General features: G+C 49.7%; 6 protein-coding genes across 6 annotated transcripts; 2 read left to right on the top strand and 4 right to left on the bottom strand.

The window, feature by feature from the left end:
* Window positions 1-112: 112 nt before the first annotated feature.
* On the top strand, window positions 113-1,236 carry ACET3X_009651 (uncharacterized protein). Its single transcript, XM_069455790.1, has 5 exons — window positions 113-244; window positions 314-353; window positions 408-485; window positions 548-655; window positions 706-1,236. The coding sequence occupies exons 1-5, from the start codon at window positions 239-241 to the stop codon at window positions 996-998; spliced, it is 525 nt and encodes a 174-aa protein (XP_069302484.1). The 5' UTR covers window positions 113-238; the 3' UTR covers window positions 999-1,236.
* A 330-nt stretch (window positions 1,237-1,566) lies between these two features.
* Window positions 1,567-2,956, bottom strand: ACET3X_009650 (uncharacterized protein; the record flags this gene model as incomplete). The annotated part of the gene is made up of 2 exons (XM_069455789.1): window positions 2,408-2,956; window positions 1,567-2,357 (listed from the first exon to the last, which is right to left on the bottom strand). Exons 1-2 carry the CDS (start codon window positions 2,898-2,900, stop codon window positions 1,567-1,569), a joined length of 1,284 nt encoding a protein of 427 aa, XP_069302483.1. The 5' UTR covers window positions 2,901-2,956.
* Window positions 2,957-3,161: 205 nt separating this feature from the next.
* Window positions 3,162-4,562, bottom strand: ACET3X_009649 (uncharacterized protein). Its single transcript, XM_069455788.1, has 3 exons — window positions 4,346-4,562; window positions 3,722-4,296; window positions 3,162-3,673 (listed from the first exon to the last, which is right to left on the bottom strand). Exons 1-3 carry the CDS (start codon window positions 4,395-4,397, stop codon window positions 3,308-3,310), a joined length of 993 nt encoding a protein of 330 aa, XP_069302482.1. The 5' UTR covers window positions 4,398-4,562; the 3' UTR covers window positions 3,162-3,307.
* Window positions 4,563-4,965: 403 nt separating this feature from the next.
* On the bottom strand, window positions 4,966-6,187 carry ACET3X_009648 (uncharacterized protein). The gene is made up of 4 exons (XM_069455786.1): window positions 6,038-6,187; window positions 5,972-5,984; window positions 5,857-5,917; window positions 4,966-5,804 (listed from the first exon to the last, which is right to left on the bottom strand). The coding sequence occupies exons 1-4, from the start codon at window positions 6,106-6,108 to the stop codon at window positions 5,074-5,076; spliced, it is 876 nt and encodes a 291-aa protein (XP_069302481.1). The 5' UTR covers window positions 6,109-6,187; the 3' UTR covers window positions 4,966-5,073.
* A 6,207-nt stretch (window positions 6,188-12,394) lies between these two features.
* Window positions 12,395-15,059, top strand: ACET3X_009647 (uncharacterized protein). The gene is made up of 5 exons (XM_069455785.1): window positions 12,395-13,319; window positions 13,369-13,710; window positions 13,758-14,137; window positions 14,202-14,506; window positions 14,558-15,059. Exons 1-5 carry the CDS (start codon window positions 13,195-13,197, stop codon window positions 14,990-14,992), a joined length of 1,587 nt encoding a protein of 528 aa, XP_069302480.1. The 5' UTR covers window positions 12,395-13,194; the 3' UTR covers window positions 14,993-15,059.
* A 582-nt stretch (window positions 15,060-15,641) lies between these two features.
* On the bottom strand, window positions 15,642-18,245 carry ACET3X_009646 (uncharacterized protein; the record flags this gene model as incomplete). The annotated part of the gene is made up of 1 exon (XM_069455784.1): window positions 15,642-18,245. The coding sequence occupies one exon, from the start codon at window positions 18,243-18,245 to the stop codon at window positions 15,642-15,644; it is 2,604 nt and encodes an 867-aa protein (XP_069302479.1).
* Window positions 18,246-18,257: the final 12 nt, after the last annotated feature.

Here is an 18,257-nt window from a genome sequence, read left to right as displayed (position 1 = left end):
CAGAACCAGTATGGTGGCATGTGCCGCGTTCCATGTAGCGCAACAATGACGTAGTGGCTCGCGGATGCTTGCGCAAATCCCGCGAGGAACAAGACATTGCATCACCAGGCCCACGTTTAACCCTTCCTCTCACCCTTCTCAAGAACATCATCTTCACAACTGTATCTCTCTTCAAACACTCGGCAACACTCAAAAAAACGAAACGACACCTCAATTGACATCCAACAACTCTTCCAACATGGATGTACGTATCCTTGCTCCTGGAGAAGGGAGGATGTTTGCTCAATGAGGAGAAGCTGACGATGAATACAAGGTCTACTACTTCTACTCCTACGGCACTGCCGCATGGCTGGGTAAGTTATACACTATCTGCCAGGAATATCGTACAGCTTGCTAACAGAGTGCAGCAACCCAAGCCGCGCCTCTCATCGCGTCCCCAACAATGATAGTAGCACTGTTATCACCCGAGGTGCGCGAAGCCTCCAGTACGTACACGTCCAGAAGTCAGAAATGCGAAAGAGCGTGGAATGCTAACCGCCGCGATCAGCTCTCGAGGTCTACTTCTCCCGCTCGTTGGGCTTTTCGCTCATCGCGCTGGGCATCCTGACTGTTCTGCTCACGGGCTCTGTTCCGCTCTCCAGTAGACTTTCCGAGGGTACGATCATGTTGCTTTTCCTGTCAATTCTACGACTAACACATGTCCAGGTGCGACAACCAACGCTGAAGATCCCAAAGCCCCCTACGCGCTCCCCACCCTCACCATAACCGCCATGTTCCACGCAACCCTCGCCTTCTACGGCTACGCCATGTGGACCAAGACTGGTGTCATAACTTTCGGTCTGGGCACGCTCGGCTCGGGCTTCCTGTCTATGATTGCGCTCTGGTGCATCTTGTTCGCTAGCAGCAATGGCCGCATCAGCAGGAAGACGGGTGCTGACAAGAGGACATCTGGATTTCCGTTCAAGAACCAAGAGGCCGACAAGAGGAAGGCCAGGTAAGCGCGTATACTCTACGTTTGTCGCAACATGGTCGATTGTGAAAGTCGACAAGACATACTTTGGGCGAGGGTAGGGGCATAGAAGGCATGCCTACAGCGCTCAAGCACCAATAGGCAAATAGGGAAATGCGCACACAATGGGAGTCCTGCATGGAAGCGGACATCAAAATTTGGCATCAGGAAATTGCCAGACACGGGTTGAATCAAGCTGTACAACATGGAAGCATCAAATGAATGGGTATCTTTAATCTTGAATGTACCCAGAGACCGTGAACCTTTGATCTATCCCATAGTAATACACGAAACCCGCCAAAAAGAAAAGCACTAAAAGAACGCGCCCGTTTTTTCCCTTTCCACATTAAATCCTGCCTTTCGATTTCCCCGAACTAGATGATCTTCCAAGCCCAACGCTGCATTAGTGTTGGAGGGCCGGTTACCAAATGTTCCTTTCTGGTTGTTGGTAGCCCAGAACAAAACGATAGTGGACTCAGCAACGGGGAGCGGCCGGATGGAAAAAGGACGAAGCAAGTTCTTTGCTTGAACACTATACGGCTCGGTCCTTGTACATTCTAAGCAACAGGGACTTGGGGGTGGAGCTCATCGCGGTGCCGAGCATCTGCTGGAGGCGGCCTGGGAGGGTGAAGCTCATCCTTGATCTGTGGTCGCTGGGCTTGTGCAGTCTCGACTCGCCACCACGGTAGCTTTCCGTCCCTTGGTGGGATTGGGAGGGATTTGGCAGGGATGATGTCGTTCTCGACAGACTGCCAGCCCTCCATGTCGTCTGGCATGCCTTGCTCGGCTCGTCGCCGCCGCTCGGTCGCTGCTTGTGCTTCCATAAAGTTCTCGAAGAGAAGCTCCTTGGCCTGCCATTCCTCCTGGCGCACCTTCTCGAGCTCCTCGGCTTCGGCGCGCAGTTGTTCGCCTTGTCGCGTCGCCCAGAGCAGCTGCCGACGTAGCAGTTGGAACAGGTCTGGGGCGGGTTTCGCGAGTTCTTCGGGCGTAAACTCAATATCTGGTGGAAACTGCACGAGTGTAGGCGCGCTTGGGTTGGCGAGATCTTGCAGGTAGATGACGTTGTTGTGTGCGTAGTCGGCGTCTGGTGTAGGTGCTGCGTTGGGCGGGATGGTGGCGCTGTTGGAAGGGTGGGAATGTGAGGCTGGGGAGCCGGGCGTCGAGGCCTTGTCGTGTGGCAGCTTCCTGGCCTCGTTGTTCAGGACGAGCTTGAGGCGCTGCTTGTTGTTTGTGGGGTTGGACGAGTGGTGCTTGGGGACTGGGTCGGAAGGGCGGAGGGCTTCGGTTTCGTGGACCGTTCGCATGTGCTTAGCCAGCGCGTCGGAGCGTGTGAAGGAGCGGTCGCATTCTAGCAAGGGTCAGCATACTGGACGGGTCGAGACTGGGACTGTGACGTACCTGGAAGTGTGCAGTAGAAGGGCTTCTCCCTGGTATGAGAGCGCATGTGTGCCCGTAGCGCATATCCACTGGCGTGTGGTATGCCCTTCCTCGTACAGTCGCTCCACTCGCAACTGTACTTCTTCTGCCGGGTGCCAATATGATCCTCGTGCAGATGCTCGACCAGGTTGTCCATGTTCTGGACGTCACCCGCCGTGCAGCCGTCCCACTTGCAGACGGTGACCTGCTCCTGGCCATAGTCGTCGTCTTGCGACATGCCCGGGTGGTGGTGTGGCGACGCTGGAACTGAGCCATCCGTGTCTTCGGACAGTTCGCCCTCTTCGTCGGGCGGCATGGTGTTGATGTGAGGCGGTGAAGATGGCGCGCGGATGTTCAGACGTGGTCGCTTGCTTGGGCGCGGGTCGTGGTCAGGAGTGGCTTCGTACTGGCGGCCTTTGATGTCCTCTGAAAAATCGTCGCTGCCGTATTCGGATAGCTCTGAAGGCGAGTCCATGTTCGCCGTGTGATGTGAATGTTCCAGCTGCTTCGGGCGCGTCTGGGAGAAAGAGGAGGGCAAGAGCGTGACGATGGCTGTCCGGCGCGTTGGACGTCTAGCGGAGGTGCATGGACCAGCCGTTTAGCTTCCGTCGCATATTTTGGTCAGCTCTGCGCATCTCACGTCCACTCTCCCACACTTCTCCGCCAGGAACATCTGCAGGTAAGTCGTTCGCTACACTCTTCGCCTCGTCTTCATGATGATCTATTCCAGAGTTCTGCAATTCTCAAGAGTCGCTTTACGGCAGCTCGAATGTGGATTAGCTCTACACTACATTTCTTTCTGATCTGCTATTCAAATACGCACTAAGCTTGTTACATTGCAGCTGCGGTGGCTAACATGCTTCAGACTAGATCTACCGCTATTTATGCGAACAGCAATGCCGAGTGAGACTCGTGATACCGGCCACCGAGTGGGGGAAACCTCTTCAGTATCTCGTCAAGCGCCTTCATGTCCTCATCGGTCAGCTGCGCCGGCTTCGTGTTCTCCTGAATCCTCTCCGACGTCGTAGCACCCGGAATCGGGATGATGGTGGGCATGCCCTTGACACCGCTCTGCGCGAGCACCCAGCCGATGGCAATCTGGGCTGGTGTGACTCCCTTTGCCTTGGCCATGTCCTCGACAGCGTTGAGTAGCTTGATGTTCTCGTCAAAGACGTCGGGCTGGAATCTAGGGAAGTGATGGAGCATAGAGTCTGGCTCGATGTCTTCGTGCTTCCTGTACCTGCCAGTCTCCAATACATTAGCAGTAAGTCTTCAGTTGGAAAAATATGCGCTTACCAGAAATCCGCGTCCAAGAGGAGAGTAGGCAATGATGGGAATACCAAGCTCTGCGCACGTCGCCGCCACGCCGTTCTCCAGGATGTCAGTGCTCCAGAGCGAGAACTCTACCTCGACCGCAGAGATGGGGTGTGCCGCATGCGCCTTGCGGATCGACTGCGGTCCAACCTCCGACAAGCTGATACCGCCGAGCTTGCCCTCCTTGACGTACTCGGCGATGTAGCCGACAGTCTCTTCGATTGGTGTCTTGGGGTCCACTCTAGCACACTCGAACAGATCTAGGCTCTTCTTGCCATCCAAGACCTTTAAGCACTCGTCGATGCTGCGCCTGATGTTTTCGCGACTGCCATCGGGCACCATCTCGCCCTTCTTGAGTCCACCCTTGATGGACAGCACAACCTTCTCTGCGTCACCTGGATACTTGGTGAAGTACTCGTTGAGCAGGTGTAGAGAGTTGCGCTCTGGGGAGCCGTAGAGTTCGCCACCATTCCAGTTGTTTGCGCCGAGCGAAAGTGCCGTGCGCATAGCTTCGTAGCTCTGCTCGGCTGGCGGTGGGTTCTTGCGCCATGTCAGGCCTGTGATGGGTTAGAATAGTGGTAAAGAGGTAGGTGATGGTTTGCATACCCATGAGTCCATAGCCCACTGGACCTACAGTCTTTCCGACGAGTTCAGGCATGTTGGTTGGTTGGTGCTTCTGTGAAGAATCGTAAATAATGGTGGGGTAGATGGAGTTTTTGGGAATTGATTAGTGATGCCCGTTAATTGATCGTGTGGTTGTTGTTGTCGCTGTAGTTTGATGTCCTATTTCGCCGTTCTTCCGCGAGGCTCTTATACCGCATGGTAGTCTTCTCGGGCCCGAAATCATTTTTATGTAACTGGATGTGATGACGCCGGGTTCCACAAGCATCTATCGGGATCAAATCTTAACTCCGCGCGGCCAATCAAAAGCGGGCGTGGCGTTAAAACATGGACTTTGCCCGATAGCTCCAGCGGAATGCATGCGCGACTGTGTGCCATAGGGCATAGTTGGCAATTTGTGTGAGGTCGTGTTGGTAAGCCGAAACGGTTGTCCTATGGTGATACGATTTGCTGAGCCGTGAAGCCGGTACTCCTGATCAAGCTCCCGCAGTTGCGGCAGTAAGAAGCTTGTGTGTTTGCGAACCAATCGCACAATGTAGTGCATGCCGTCAGTATTGACCTTGGATATTCCGGACAACTCACACCACTGTCCATTGCTATTCAATCATCAATCTGGTTCTATTTCGATCACTGTATGGTAGGACAGGTACAACAAAAGAGCCCAAGCTCCTCGCCCATCGCCTCGGCATACAAGCCCACGCTCCAACAAGTTCTCACATCGTCTTCTTGCTCTCTACACCCTTCCGCTCAACACCGTCCAAATCCCTCAGCACAGCCTTGACAGGCCAGACAAACCCCTCCTCAACTGTGTCCGTTTTGCCCTCCTCAATCGTGACCAGGTACTCCACCAATGCCATACCTACATACGCACCGATAGCAGTAAAAATGTGCCACCACCCATGCAACTCAAACAAGAACCCCCAAGGCAGCCCAACATATCGCTTAAACTGCGTAACATATGCGCAAAGGTGGAAGTCAATATTCCAAAGAAAGTACCCAAATAAGCCCGTCGAAATCCCAAACGTAGCCATGCTGCCCAGCTTCTTCTTACTCTCTTCGTTCTTGACTTGCTTCTTGATGAGCGCGCGCGTCTGCTTACTAACTAGGAAAATCATGACTGCAAACGCGATTTCGTGCATGATGATCTCGTCCGCCCAGACATGGTAGATGGAGATGGGAATCAGGCTGCCGAGGATGTAGAAGGTGTATTTCTGGCGCTCCGATTGCGTGGCGCCGAAACAGAGGAGCTGGTGCAGGATGGCGCCTACGGCCAGAAACATGGATAGGTCGTCGCCCATTTGCGAGTGGTACTTTAGGGTTGCGTGGAACCAGGCTGATAGGACGCCTACGCCGATGAGACCCCAGTATGGGAATGCCAGAGTGGAGATCAGTCCGCCATCGGGTTTTGGGGCGACGCGGCGGAGACCGTAAAGGCCATAAATTACTGGAGAGTGAGTTAGTTGCTGGTTTTGGACTTGATCAGATGTTGCACGGACCGTAGGTGATGTTTGTCAGGGTGTTGATGAACTCGCCAATGTAGGGTGTGATGATGTAGTCCTGCGTATGTTAAACTTGACCATACCCATTGAGGTTCCTAATAATTTCGCCTACCTCTTCACAGAAGCTATCTCAAGTCAGTCACTTTCGGTCGAACATGCAGGCACAGCACCAACTCACTTATGGTTCGACGTTTTCGGCTCCCAAGCTCCTACAATGTACTCATTTGGGTAGTCCCATCGCAACTGCATCTTGACGTACAAAGACTGCGGGCTGTGAAGTTGAGGTTCTTCGGATGCTGTGAGGTCGGTGAGGTTGTTGTCTGCAATGCTTTTCTACTTGGAGCAGGTGGTTGGCGCTATGACCCCTGACGGCGACCCACTTCGCACGCTACCCAAGTACGAAAACACTATCTATAGAAACGTGGAAAGCCGAATAGGAGAAGACAAAGATAGTTGAAGGCGTTAACAGAAGAGCGTCGGATGTTTGTCTTTATCAAATGTGGGGTATTGAAATCTGCGGATCTCGCAAGAAACATTTCAAGGTTCCAAGGTTGTCGCAAAAATAAAGGAGAAAAAAACAACTACAAGGTGATCTGCCAGGTATGGACACATGCAGGCAGCGGGCGGTTATAAAGGGTCGAGAGATACTGAGAAATGATTGAGGGGTGTTTACGTTTGCATGTGTTCGTGTGGTATGCCCTGCCTGGTGTGTTCGGAGTTTAATCACGCGACACGAACGCCGGGCCTCTCGCAAGCTGTGCTCGGGCTTTGTAGCGCCTAGAAGACGCCTACCATACCTAGGTAAGCGGCCCACTCCGCACGCTATGGAGCGACCATGCACGAGTGTGTAGAGTTTGCTTTTTGGTCTCGATGGAGGCCTATCTAGGTACTGTATCGCGATAATCATTGGGGTTGAGCTTTGGGGAAACTCCATGCATCAGTACAATACATGGATCGTGTTCGAATGAGGATATCTAAGGCCTCGCAATTGAACACAGTCTATCGTAACTGACTCCTCTAGAAAATCATATGCTTCCTACTTAGGAGTAGTCAAACAGCATATCTTCATCATCGGACTCCTCCACAACGGGACCTCGTCATGCTTTGCGCTTAGCAGTCCTGCTCGAGCTTACCCTAGCATCTTTATCCTCTTCCCTCAACCGTTTTATACCCCTTGACTTTCCACCTGTATTACTCGCGTCCTCGCCGTTGCTCTCACTCGTCTTGTCGTTAGTTATGTCGTCACCCAGGACAACGTCCTGTTCAAGCTGCTCAGGTTCATCTTCGCGGACAACGTCTAGAGGCCTTTCCTCTCCTAGCGTGAGTACTTTCCTAGACGGACTCTCTCTCTTTCCGTTAATCTTAAGATTCTTAGTAACCTTCTTCTTAGTGTATAATCCTGTCAAGATTCCTGCAGCGGTCATGAGAGCGTTGTTTAATATTATGCGCTCATCTTCGTCCATCTCACTTATGTTGGCGAAGGCAATGAAGGCCCTTAGGTGAGGGTAGTGTCAATAGGTCCCTTTAGCGCAGAAGGCTGCGATAAGTATGTACACGGAATTGATAGTAGGGTGAATAGAGGAGTAGAAGAAGTCTATTGTGCTACCACCGGGAATGACTACAGACTGAAAGAATCAATTAATTAGCTATAGCAAGTCTCCTAGGTTAGCTAGAAGGTGCTTGCTAGCTACGAAAATGAGGCTATTAATGTCCTCCTTTTTCGATTTTTCTGAGGAGCTGAAAGGCAGAATGCGCTTGCTTCTGGAATTCTTAAAGAATGAAGCCAGATAATACTTACTAGGTTTGGCCACCAAATTAACAATGGGTAAGTGCCTAGGCAATATTCCGTAGAGGACATCCTCAATCTTAGACCCAGTGATCTCTTCCTAGTGCTTGAAGAATAAGTCGGATCTAGGCGTCTCCCCTAAAGTTATTATCAGACTTGCGATAGGAATCGTCTCTAGCTTTGTGTTTCCCGTCAGTGTAGCCTTACGAGTACCCTAGGAGACTCCGTCGTTATTGTGAATGTTAATGCCACTAGATGAGCTACAGATAAGGTTAGTAACATATCTTAAATCGCTAAGAAAGAAACTCACTAGTGCAGGATAAAATGTTTACCTTTCTTGCCTACATTCTTCACGACTTAAGACGGTAGAATAATAGGCGAGAGCGACCACTTTCGACCATCATCTTCTTGCTATGAAAGACTGTGCCGTATAGAGGTCTTGTTATCGCCAACTAAGAAATCATCTACTCTATAGATCACAACTTCAAACCCATTATTGAAGAACTCTAGTGTCTGTCCTTCCCCGCCGATGCGCTTACCTCCACGACTAGATACGGTTTTACCTGGCAAGATACCCTTAGGAGGCTTCTTAATCTAAGCCCTAGCGGAGTGAACCACTTTTGCTTGTTCATACGCCGTGCGCGCCAAGACAGAGTCTTGTTTCGCCTAGTAGAAGGTTTAGCCAAACATAGTGCTAAGTTAGAGATCACCATCTAAGATCCTAATAATCTCTTTGCATGTCTACTTCCTCGTCCGCTGGACACTGTCCTAGTCTAGCTGTATCGCCAGACTAGCTGCCTTCTAGGCGATAGTAGAGGTCAACACAAACACTCTTAAGAGCTTTTCTTTAGCGATACCTAAGTAACCAAGATAGCCCAGATAGAAGCTCGGTATAACCACGCACTCTTTTCCGACAGAAAGGTAATTGTTACTACCAAAGGCGCATAATTTAGGATGACCAACTTGGTCAGTCCAACTCCTAGTCGAGTTAGAAAGGTGGTTACCCCTAGTAAACTGCCTCTCTATAAAATTTGCGAAGTTCTGTCAAGCAGCGTAGGTAGGCTAATAAGGTTTTAGTAGAATCAGAAGTCAAGAAGAGAAGTTAACATACCAGACAGCCATAGGACAAGATAACGATAGGCTTGACTATACCCATATACCTACGCAAGTACTTGCTACTAGCCGAATAATCGTTTTCGTGCTTTACGAACTATAGAAACACATCCGTAAATAGGAGGCAGGACTTCCTCGCCAGACGTCGCGTGAGCTTCGCATTAAACGAGGTTTGCACAACACCCTATTCCCAGTAGCCAAAGTGATTGTAGACGGTCGAAACAGCATCAGCAGATCGGCCACCAGCGTACCAGAATGTTTCATCATCGTGGGTGTCGCCAAGGTCAGTGCCAACAGAGACCATAACAGCGGAGCCATCAGAAAGTACCACTGTGCTACCCTAAGTTACGAGCATATCCATAGTAGCTTTCGTGAACTTATGTTTCGTCTTGCCTAAGCCAGTTGTTGTGGTTAGGTAAGTTATTATATATTTCATAATACTAGCCGCATATTTCTTAAGTTGTTCCAGAACTAGTATTAGACAGAACGCCAAATTCTTAACTAGAGCCTATTTTTTCGTATATAAAGTCAGTTTATGTCTCAAATTCAGTTCGCACATACGTCACTCACCAGGAAGTCAGTCTTTAGTGAATCGAAGGCGTCTTAGTCTGCCTTTGTGAGGATCATCATATTCTTGCCACCGAACTGGCTATTAAGGACACAGTCTCCGAAAAGTGCGATCAGAGTTTGCTCTCAAAGATCCACTACACTATCATCCAACTTCACCGCCAAGCAGGCTTTCTCAACTGTGTGGACTTCGGAGGTAGACAAAGCTTCAATAGCGTACATGCCCACTGTCTTAACGAACTGCGCATACCATATCTTAAGTGACGTCTTGTATATATCGGAGTGGTGCCTGTCCCAGGGTCGCTCATGCCCAGATACCTAACCGCAATAGCGCAAATGCACGGTCTCTGAGGGGTCGACATCCGGGAACCCCTTATAGTTGCTGAACCTATCCATGATAGAGAAGATGTTCGGGTTACTAAACCACTCATCGTGAGCCATAGCTTGTAACACTGCCATAGCATCTGCAATCGTAAAAGTGAAAGTGCGAATGTAGAAGGTGTTGATAGTTGGAGACGGCCTTAGGCTATTAGCATTGTTGATCTTAAGGGACAACATAAACTCAAGCCACCACGTCAGGACAAACAAAGAGTCTACGAACAGTAGACGCCACTTTTCTTCATTAAGGAGACTGTACAGGTTAGCTAGCAGTTAGACTTAAGAGTAATTTTTAGTGTTATCATACGAGGTGGATAAACACTAGTGGAAGTCGGCCTCAGTGAGAGTGTCTGTCAGGATACCATGAATCTTCAGCCGCTCTACGAGCAACCTGAAGACTGCAGTCTAAAGCTATCTAAGGCTTGTAAAGACAACATCCTCGTCAATACGCCCGGTGGTCTTGCCGCCAACACGAACGATGTATTCGTTGTTGTAGGTGATAGTTCGACGAGCTCGCTGCAACAACCTTGTTGCTGCTCCAGCAGTTAGATCTGAAGCAAACCGACCCAGGGGGTTTGACTGGTCAGGTGCGCTCGATAGGCCAGAAACATTGGACATGTCATGGACGTCGGAATGGCCAGAGCCTTTAGACTTGGGAGTGGCGCTGGATCGGCCAGATCCTTTGGACTTGGAGCGGGCCATACCTAGGTATCTGCGGTGGGCGCGATTGTGGTGTAGTGGAGGGGATGGTCCAAATGGTATATTTCTACGCGATTGTGCGCTTGTGCTTGGACCCTGCCAAGGTTCCTTTTCGCTTCTTCGTCTGGTGTTGGTTGAGGTGAAGTGAAAGAGTGTTTTGAATGCTCCCGCAGTTCTTCCCGACGCGACCACCCTGAAAGGTCCCTCAACAAGCACCCTAATAGCTACTTCTAGAGTCTAATTGAAAGTGTTGCTTGTATTAGTATAATAGATAGCAGGTATAATGGGACTCAAGCTATCGGGATCTATCGAACGATGGATGGAGCTGTTAAGAGTATTCCATATTGCACTCAAGCCGGGGTACATCATGAGCAGGCTTGACTTGTAAATACCTACCTAAACAGTTATAACGAAAGTTCCGTATTGAACAATTGGCCTGCGTCTACCTGATTACTACGACTACAAGGTATTATACAAGCCGCGTTCTTGAGGAAAAACGCAGGTATTCGGCTGACCCAAAAAAGTTAGATGAGACAAAGGGAATCTTTCCTAGACATTTCTCAAGTTAGATGAGCTTGAGTTCGGTTTCTTGAAAAATTAAAATCTTTCACTCATAGTCACAGACAGTTGAGGAACTTTGTGGGTGCATCATGAACGCTAAGAGCGCAAAAGATTGGGGTCCTGCCGCGACTCGAACGCGGGGCCTCTCGCAAGCTGTGCTCGGGTGTACCCTAAGCGAGAATCACTGATGATATGTTAGATGATAAACTGTAGGTGCCGGCTGCAGATAGGGTAACTTACTACCACTAGACCTGTGTCTTGTTAGATTTACTGATGACTGTGAGGGATTGGTATGAACTTACCACAGGACCAACTGTTGTTTTGATGGTGAAATGAGTCATCGTATGATATATAAAGTACTTCACGAATTTTGAGCATATGGCAATGTAAAGCCTCATAATTATCCTAAGCCTGTTTCTACGACAGGTCCCGACAACCCCACAAAAATCGTGGACTTCCAAGGTTCTGGCTTGCATGGTGGCCGAACTTAGCCGCGCAGACAAGGGCGGTTCAGGGGGCGGCAAACCCGAACTCGAACACCGGAACTTTTACCTGAATATTGAACGCTCTTGTCCAACGGCATCGAAACCCAGATTCCAGGCATGCCTGGCATACCATTTGTTGGTGGAAACTCTAGTGATACAGATTGGGGAAACATGAGGTTTCCAAGGTTGTGTCAACGACAGTTCTCGATGCACACAATCTCCGCCGTATTTGCGATTCTTCCTTTTGCGCGAGCATTCTTCCATGAAGCCAGGTTCTATCAAATCGTGTGAAGAAACAAAATCAATTGGTAAAACTCTCGTGTGAGCGATGGCGCGATCATGCGACAAATATCTCCAAGTCCAAAGCCATTGACGCAGACTATTTTACGCATCACAACTTCACGCGGCTTGTACGCCTTCACGTGCATCTGCCACGCACACGAAAGACTGATCTATCTTATGTCATGAATGTAGGTATCGGATCCAGCAACATGGGCAGTGCTTGTCATGATCAATCTCTGAACGGATTTTAGTGGTTTGGTACAGTTGCACCAGATCATATCGAGGTTCACTATTAAAGTTCTTGTATTATACGCAAAGCTTTTCTTGACCTACCTAGGTAATTTGTGCTGCCGGCTGCTTGGGAACTTGGTTTTGTATCGGCCAAGTTCTGCAAAACATAGCCATATATCAGAATTACCTAGGTAGGATCTATACGCGTCGGTGCGTCGAGTGGCCTGACACTTGTGGTCATTGCGCTTCGACGTTCCCACAATGTGATGGTTCAAGGTTCCACATGCAGTTATCTAGCCCGAACACGAGGAAAGGCAGGATTAATCATCGATGAGCGAATGCAACGTTCCCCGTAACCCCGATCATGACTAGGGGTTTTCTGAATCGCAGTTGCGCGAACTACAGATATGCCTGTAACGAGCAGACAGAATTGACTTTGTCAACTCAACTTCCTACACATCAAGCTTTTCACTCTGAATCAACCACAGACAATGCAATCCCATGCGTGCGGAGCTGCAAACCAATAACAACATCGCGATGCCAAGGATAGAAATCGGAAGATTGGAGTCGATGTTGCCAAGTAGAGGAATGATCGCGCCCTGTTTATTCACACTATTCCGCCGCACTCCTGCCCAATCCCCCAGCGACACGCGGAAACCATATCACATCGGGAAATAATTCCAGTTCACATGTAACGTCGTCGCATTTCAGCAGCCTTGCAATGTGCCATCGGATCCCAGAAAGCCCCGCAAAAGAGCCGCCAATTCGGCTGGGGCGCCACTGACGACATCGACACATGCACAACGCGGGTGAGGCGATCTCCACATCCCTCCGACCTCAAGCGCCCCTGTCTCCACCTCCAGTCCAACACCCCAGCATCTCCAGACTCATGATTTTCCACGAATCAACTTGGGTCCGACACTGACTCGACCTCATTTCTCTCCGATGTTCAAGACGGCAGGCTTTTCGGCGTGCGGCCGCTATACTCATAACGGCAAATCCGATTATAACCATTTTACCTGGCTGATCAGTGTGTCGGTATAGGGAGCCTCATGCGGAGCAAGGACTTCAGTGGGGACGGCTACTCAAGTAGGTTCGTCACGTTGAGCGGAACGGCATGATGTGCCGACTGCTTGAAGCTTTATATTCGACTTTCCCCGCGAACGTGGATCGATAGGTCAATAGCTTGCCATCTTTGCATCCACCCGAGGTCCTGGAGAGGTTCAAGTCAAGATGTTTGAGAGATTCCCCAAGATTTACAATGTATACTTCTTGGCAATTGTTGCCACGATGGGAGGTATGCTCTTCGGGTTTGACATCTCATCGATGAGCGCCATCATTCCATCAGACCAGTACATGTACGTCACGACGGTCGAATTTGTTAGTAAACTGACTGATTTGCAATAGTGACTACTTCGATAACCCATCTGGTGTTGTTCAGGGAGCCATTGGTTCTGCCCTTGCTGCTGGGTCAGTAGTTGGTAGTGCTATGGCTGGTCCCATTTCCGACAAGTTCGGTCGTCGCGATGCTCTCATGTTCGCCTGTCTCTGGTGGCTTGTTGGTACCGCTATTCAGGTCGCTTGCACTGGCCGCGGCATGCTTATTGCAGGCCGTGTTTTGAACGGAGTAACGGTCGGTATCACATCGTCTCAGGTGCCTGTATACCTTGCCGAGATCTCGAAACACTCACAGCGTGGTGCCATCATCATTATTCAGCAGTTAGCTATTGAATGGGGTATCCTTATTATGTAAGTGAACCAAACACGAGGAAAGCAGCTTGACTCATACTTTGCAGGTACTTCATCGGTTATGGTTGTACGTTTATCCCTGGCGCCACCGCCTCGTTCCGCACCGCTTGGGGAATCCAGTTCGTTCCTTGCGTCATGTTCATGATTGGCCTGCCGTTCCTTCCTGAGTCTCCCCGATGGCTCGCCAAGGTCGACCGCACAGAAGACGCGATCCGTATTCTTGCCGCCATTCAAGCCGACGGCAACATCGAAGACCCTTACGTTATCGCTGAATACGAAGAAATTGTAACCGCCCTTACTGCTGAGCGTCTAGCTCCCCAGGGATGGAGAAAATTCGTTGTGAACGGCATGTGGAAGCGAACTCTTGCCGGGTTTTCTGTCCAAGCATGGCAACAGCTTTCGGGAGCCAATGTGATGACCTACTACGGTAAGTTCGACATGTACGAAATGCATATAAGATATCCACTGACTTCGTCTCTTCATCCCTGCAGTCGTATACATCTTCGCCATGGCAGGTCTCCAAGGCAACACCAAGCTCATCTCATCTGGCGTACAGTACGCCTTGTTCATCGTCTTCTCGTCCATCATGTTCTTCTTTGTCGACAAGATTGGTCGCAGAACACTCTTAGTCTGGGGCGCAATCACGATGGGCTTTTGCCATTTTGTTGTTGGTGGAGTCTTGGGAGCCCATTATACCTACGTGCCCGATGGTGTCGGTGGCGACAAAAACGTCGTCATGGAGGTTACCGGATCGCCTGCGTACACAGTCATCGCGTTCTCATATCTGTTGATTATCGTAAGCAATTTCTTTTCGCATGTAGTAGAGACCATACTTACCTCACATCAGATCTATGCGCTTACACTTGCGCCCATTTGCTGGGTGTATGCCGCTGAGGTGTGGTCACTAGAGACCCGCGCCTCCGGAATGGGCATTGCTGCTATCGGAAACTGGCTATTTAATTTCGCCATTGGACTCTTCATTCCGCCCGCCTTTATCAACATCAAATGGGGACTTTTCGTAGTCTTCGGAGTACTTTGTGTTCTGGCTGCCATTCAGTTCTTCTTCACATACCCTGAGACTTGTGGAAAGACTCTCGAAGAGATTGAGGTCTTGTTCAGCAAAGATGGCCCACATGCTTGGCAGACCAAGAAGGGCAGCTCACACCTCGCTCAAGACGTCGAGAACGTCGTAGCCGCGCAAGCCAAGGGCGATGCTCTTGCCGCTATTGAGAACATCGCCAAGAAGGAAAAGGGCGAGACTGAGAAGACTGAGACTGTATGAGCGGTCTAGAGCGTGCAAAGATTAGTATATACAGTATCGAGTTACCTAATACCTGGCTTGTTTTCGTTCACTCAAAGATCGCTATTACGTGACCTGTCACATTCGTGGTCAGTGATATGTGGTGCCAAACGTGAAGCCATCGCAATGACGCTATGAGCTTATGGACGACGTGGTTAACCAGTGTCAAACACGTGCATCCCCGTATATAACCATATTTCCATACAATGAACACTTTCCCACGCCCATTCTGAACTTCACCACGACACCATTCTTCGGAACGAACAACCATGTGCCACTTCGTTCGCATACACTGCGTGAGTTGCCAAACACTAATTAGGCGTCACGGAAGCAACTGCAACCATGGTCTCGCAGTCTTAGGCCCTTCAGGTCTACATTTCGAATGTGCCTCTCTGATCAACAACATCGCACCGGATATCGACATTGCAAAGAGCTTGTGCCATGAGTGCGAAACGAAAGGAGTTGAGGATAAGTATGACATCTATAGTGATCTATTTTTATGGCAGCCTGTATATAGGCGTCAACATTGGCAGGATACAGACTGATCAACTGTATCATCACTCGGCAGTAAAGGCCTCAGTGTTCTAAAACTATTCCGTTAACACATTCACTGAAACGTCAAATGCAACTACTAATCCCAAGCCTCATTCCAAAGTCCACACTTTTTCAACATCTCAATGTCATTCCCCTGAGCACATTCTTTCGCCCAGGTCTCTCCATCCCACCTCTCCCACGCACTCTTTCTCCGGACTTCTCCCCACTCTGGCTTTTTCGGTGGATAAGAATCTCCCATCTTCCATTCGCGTACCTTTTCCATAATATCTTTGCGTCCCATGTCGATCCTGTGGTTGAAAAACGTGGATGGTTTGGCGCTCACATTAAACAATTCTTGCTCTCGCACGTTCTGGAGTTCTTGCATGTAAGCAGCTATTTTGGCGTTACGTGCATTGATTGCTGTGGGGAGATGACAGCGTGGGATGGGCACTCGTCTCCTAACACGGTCAAGCGGATTAGTGGGTGACGAACTTGTGGAAGTCGAAGCCGAAGACGAGCTATAATCTTCATCTGAAAGGTCGGGAAAACCTTCGCCGTATACGATCGATTCTTGTATCTTCCCAATATCTGCATTGCGTTTTTTATTCATCTTCCGTAGTCGGGTGACACCGTCTGCCAAGCGCGCGTTTTCTACCTTTGCCTGTGCAAAATCTCGTTCTATTGCTCTACGACTTTCCTCTTCAGTTGCGAGCTTCTTATGCAGACCTTCGACTTCCCAATATGCTTCGTCCTTGATTTTTCTGTAGTAATCCCTAATGTACTTGAGGGTTTCCTGTCTTTGCTGATTGCTACTGGTTTCGAAGGCATCAGTGCGTTTTTCAAGTTGGGACTTTTTTTCCTCAGAGTCTTCTTTCCACCCTTCGGCGACTTTTTCCAAGCGATCGGCTTTGGGACGCAAATTTGCAAGCTCTTCTTGTGCCTTGGCGAGATCAGACTGTAGCTTTTCGTTCTTTGGGTGTAGATGCGACAGTAGCTTCTCGGCCTTGGAGAGCTCCAGCTCTACTTCTTTGCGCTTCTGTCGCTCTTGCTGGTAATAGTCCTTAAACTCATTTCTATCTAAAGTCATTTCCGGCGAAAGTAGCGGGCTCTGTAAACTAGGGATCAGCAATTCCCTCTTCTGTGCGACCAAGGACTTGTCTAGCTGAGTGATCTCATATTTCAGATCCGCAACTTGACGCTCCAATTCTCTGTTCTTATTCTGCTCCTTCTTGAGGTCCTCACCAAACGTTTTAACTAACAGGGTTATCTTGATCTTCAATGTTTCTATCTCGGAAGCTTGGGCAAGCCCCTCGTTGAGGGCCTGGGTGTGAGGGAGGGGGATATCCTCGCCTCGAGATACAGTTCGAGACATCGCGTCGAAAATATGGCAAAGCTGCTTGATAGACGTTACCTGATGGCTCAGCTTTTCCTGAGCATCCCTGAGCTGATCATCAAGATTTCTACAACATGCGTTTGCATCGCTCCGCTCTTTCTCTTTCTTATCGACCGCCATTCGGAGCCTCCGGTTCTCCGCTTCGATTGCTTCAAGAGCCGGCAAGTTTGGCTCGCGCGCGTTGCGCGCTGCGATTAGATTCTGACTCTCACGAAGTTGTGTGATTAGCTTGTTATTCTCTTCTTTCAACTTCTTGGTGTCGTCTTTGACGGTTTCTAAGTCTTGTTGTACTGTCTCACATTGCCTCATTGCCTCGTCACGCTGTGCCTCCGCCTGCGCAAGTTCATGTCGAAGCTCTTCCTTTTCCGCAGCAATTTCATCTAAGGCGGTGTCATTGTTGTCGGCAGAAATCACAGCAGTACCTGTCCCGTCTTCTTTTGTAATGCTTTGCGACATGCTTTCGACCTGGTCTTGAGGTGTTTCGATCTGCGATTCTGGAATCTTGACGTGAACCTCTTCTAATGCCAACGCTGTGCTGTCTCCTATTAGGGTAGACGACGGCTCTTGCGACACCTCAAGCTCAACTTCAGACTCCTCGATATGGTACTCTGGTGGTTCTTTCTTTGGGGAAGCTTCCATCTCTCCAAGCTCTTTCTCATCATGTACAAGCGGTTCTTCCTCTTTTTGTACTTCTTCCTCAACTTGTGTTTGCTGCTCTGGCAATTGCTTCTCTAGCGCCTCGTTTTCTATCACGCGCGGCTCTTCTAGTCTCTCTCCGATCTCTTCTTCTTCTGCCGATCCATCAGACACGGCAGAAACAAGACTTTGACTTCTTGTTTCACGACGCTTCTCGATCCGTGACGAAAATTCAGCTGTACCGGCATGGTCTTTAGCGAGATTAGGCCTAGGGATAGAGTGGCGCTTCAGACTCGGGTGTCGGCCAACAGGCACAGAAGCCGGTTGGAGCGGAATTGCAGAACTAGTCCAGCCAGGCAGCTCTTTGCCCAAAGATCCTTTCTTGATGAACTGAGCAAGCTCGATCTTTTCGTTCTTCTTCGCTTCTGATGCTCTAGTAGGAGCAGCGAACGACGATACACTTGCTCGCAGTGTAGGTCTGGTCGTAATTTGCTCTTCCTTGCGGGTATGCTCTTCGGCGATACGGCTCGACGGTACAACCTCGTTCTGCTCTTTCTCTTTTCCGTGCATAGTATCTGCGTCTTCATTCAGAGAATTCTGCAACGTAGGTTCGTTATCCACACCAATCTCCGCGGGATCATCCCATGGTTTTTGCCTTGCCTTGTCGCTCATATCTAGGGCACC

This window comes from Alternaria dauci, chromosome 10 (assembly GCF_042100115.1).
Source record: "Alternaria dauci strain A2016 chromosome 10, whole genome shotgun sequence".
Lineage (NCBI taxonomy): Eukaryota > Fungi > Ascomycota > Dothideomycetes > Pleosporales > Pleosporaceae > Alternaria > Alternaria dauci.
Note: the sequence above shows the minus strand (reverse complement) of the source record. Positions and strands in the feature narration are given on the sequence as shown.

What these genes read in the sequence shown, in the direction of transcription:
- ACET3X_009651 (XM_069455790.1), top strand. An exon ending in CGGCACTGCCGCATGGCTGG is followed by an intron (nt 354 to 407) that starts GTAAGTTATACA and finishes AACAGAGTGCAG; the next exon opens with CAACCCAAGCCGCGCCTCTC. An exon ending in CGAGGTGCGCGAAGCCTCCA is followed by an intron (nt 486 to 547) that starts GTACGTACACGT and finishes CGCCGCGATCAG; the next exon opens with CTCTCGAGGTCTACTTCTCC.
- ACET3X_009649 (XM_069455788.1), bottom strand. Translation starts at nt 4,397, where the DNA reads ATGCCTGAACTCGTCGGAAAGACTGTAGGTCCAGTGGGCTATGGACTC. An exon ending in AGTGGGCTATGGACTCATGG is followed by an intron (nt 4,297 to 4,345) that starts GTATGCAAACCA and finishes AACCCATCACAG; the next exon opens with GCCTGACATGGCGCAAGAAC. An exon ending in CTCTTGGACGCGGATTTCTG is followed by an intron (nt 3,674 to 3,721) that starts GTAAGCGCATAT and finishes AATGTATTGGAG; the next exon opens with ACTGGCAGGTACAGGAAGCA.
- ACET3X_009648 (XM_069455786.1), bottom strand. Translation starts at nt 6,108, where the DNA reads ATGCAGTTGCGATGGGACTACCCAAATGAGTACATTGTAGGAGCTTGG. An exon ending in CCTGACAAACATCACCTACG is followed by an intron (nt 5,805 to 5,856) that starts GTCCGTGCAACA and finishes CTCACTCTCCAG; the next exon opens with TAATTTATGGCCTTTACGGT.
- ACET3X_009647 (XM_069455785.1), top strand. Translation starts at nt 13,195, where the DNA reads ATGTTTGAGAGATTCCCCAAGATTTACAATGTATACTTCTTGGCAATT. An exon ending in GAATGGGGTATCCTTATTAT is followed by an intron (nt 13,711 to 13,757) that starts GTAAGTGAACCA and finishes CATACTTTGCAG; the next exon opens with GTACTTCATCGGTTATGGTT. An exon ending in CAATGTGATGACCTACTACG is followed by an intron (nt 14,138 to 14,201) that starts GTAAGTTCGACA and finishes TCATCCCTGCAG; the next exon opens with TCGTATACATCTTCGCCATG.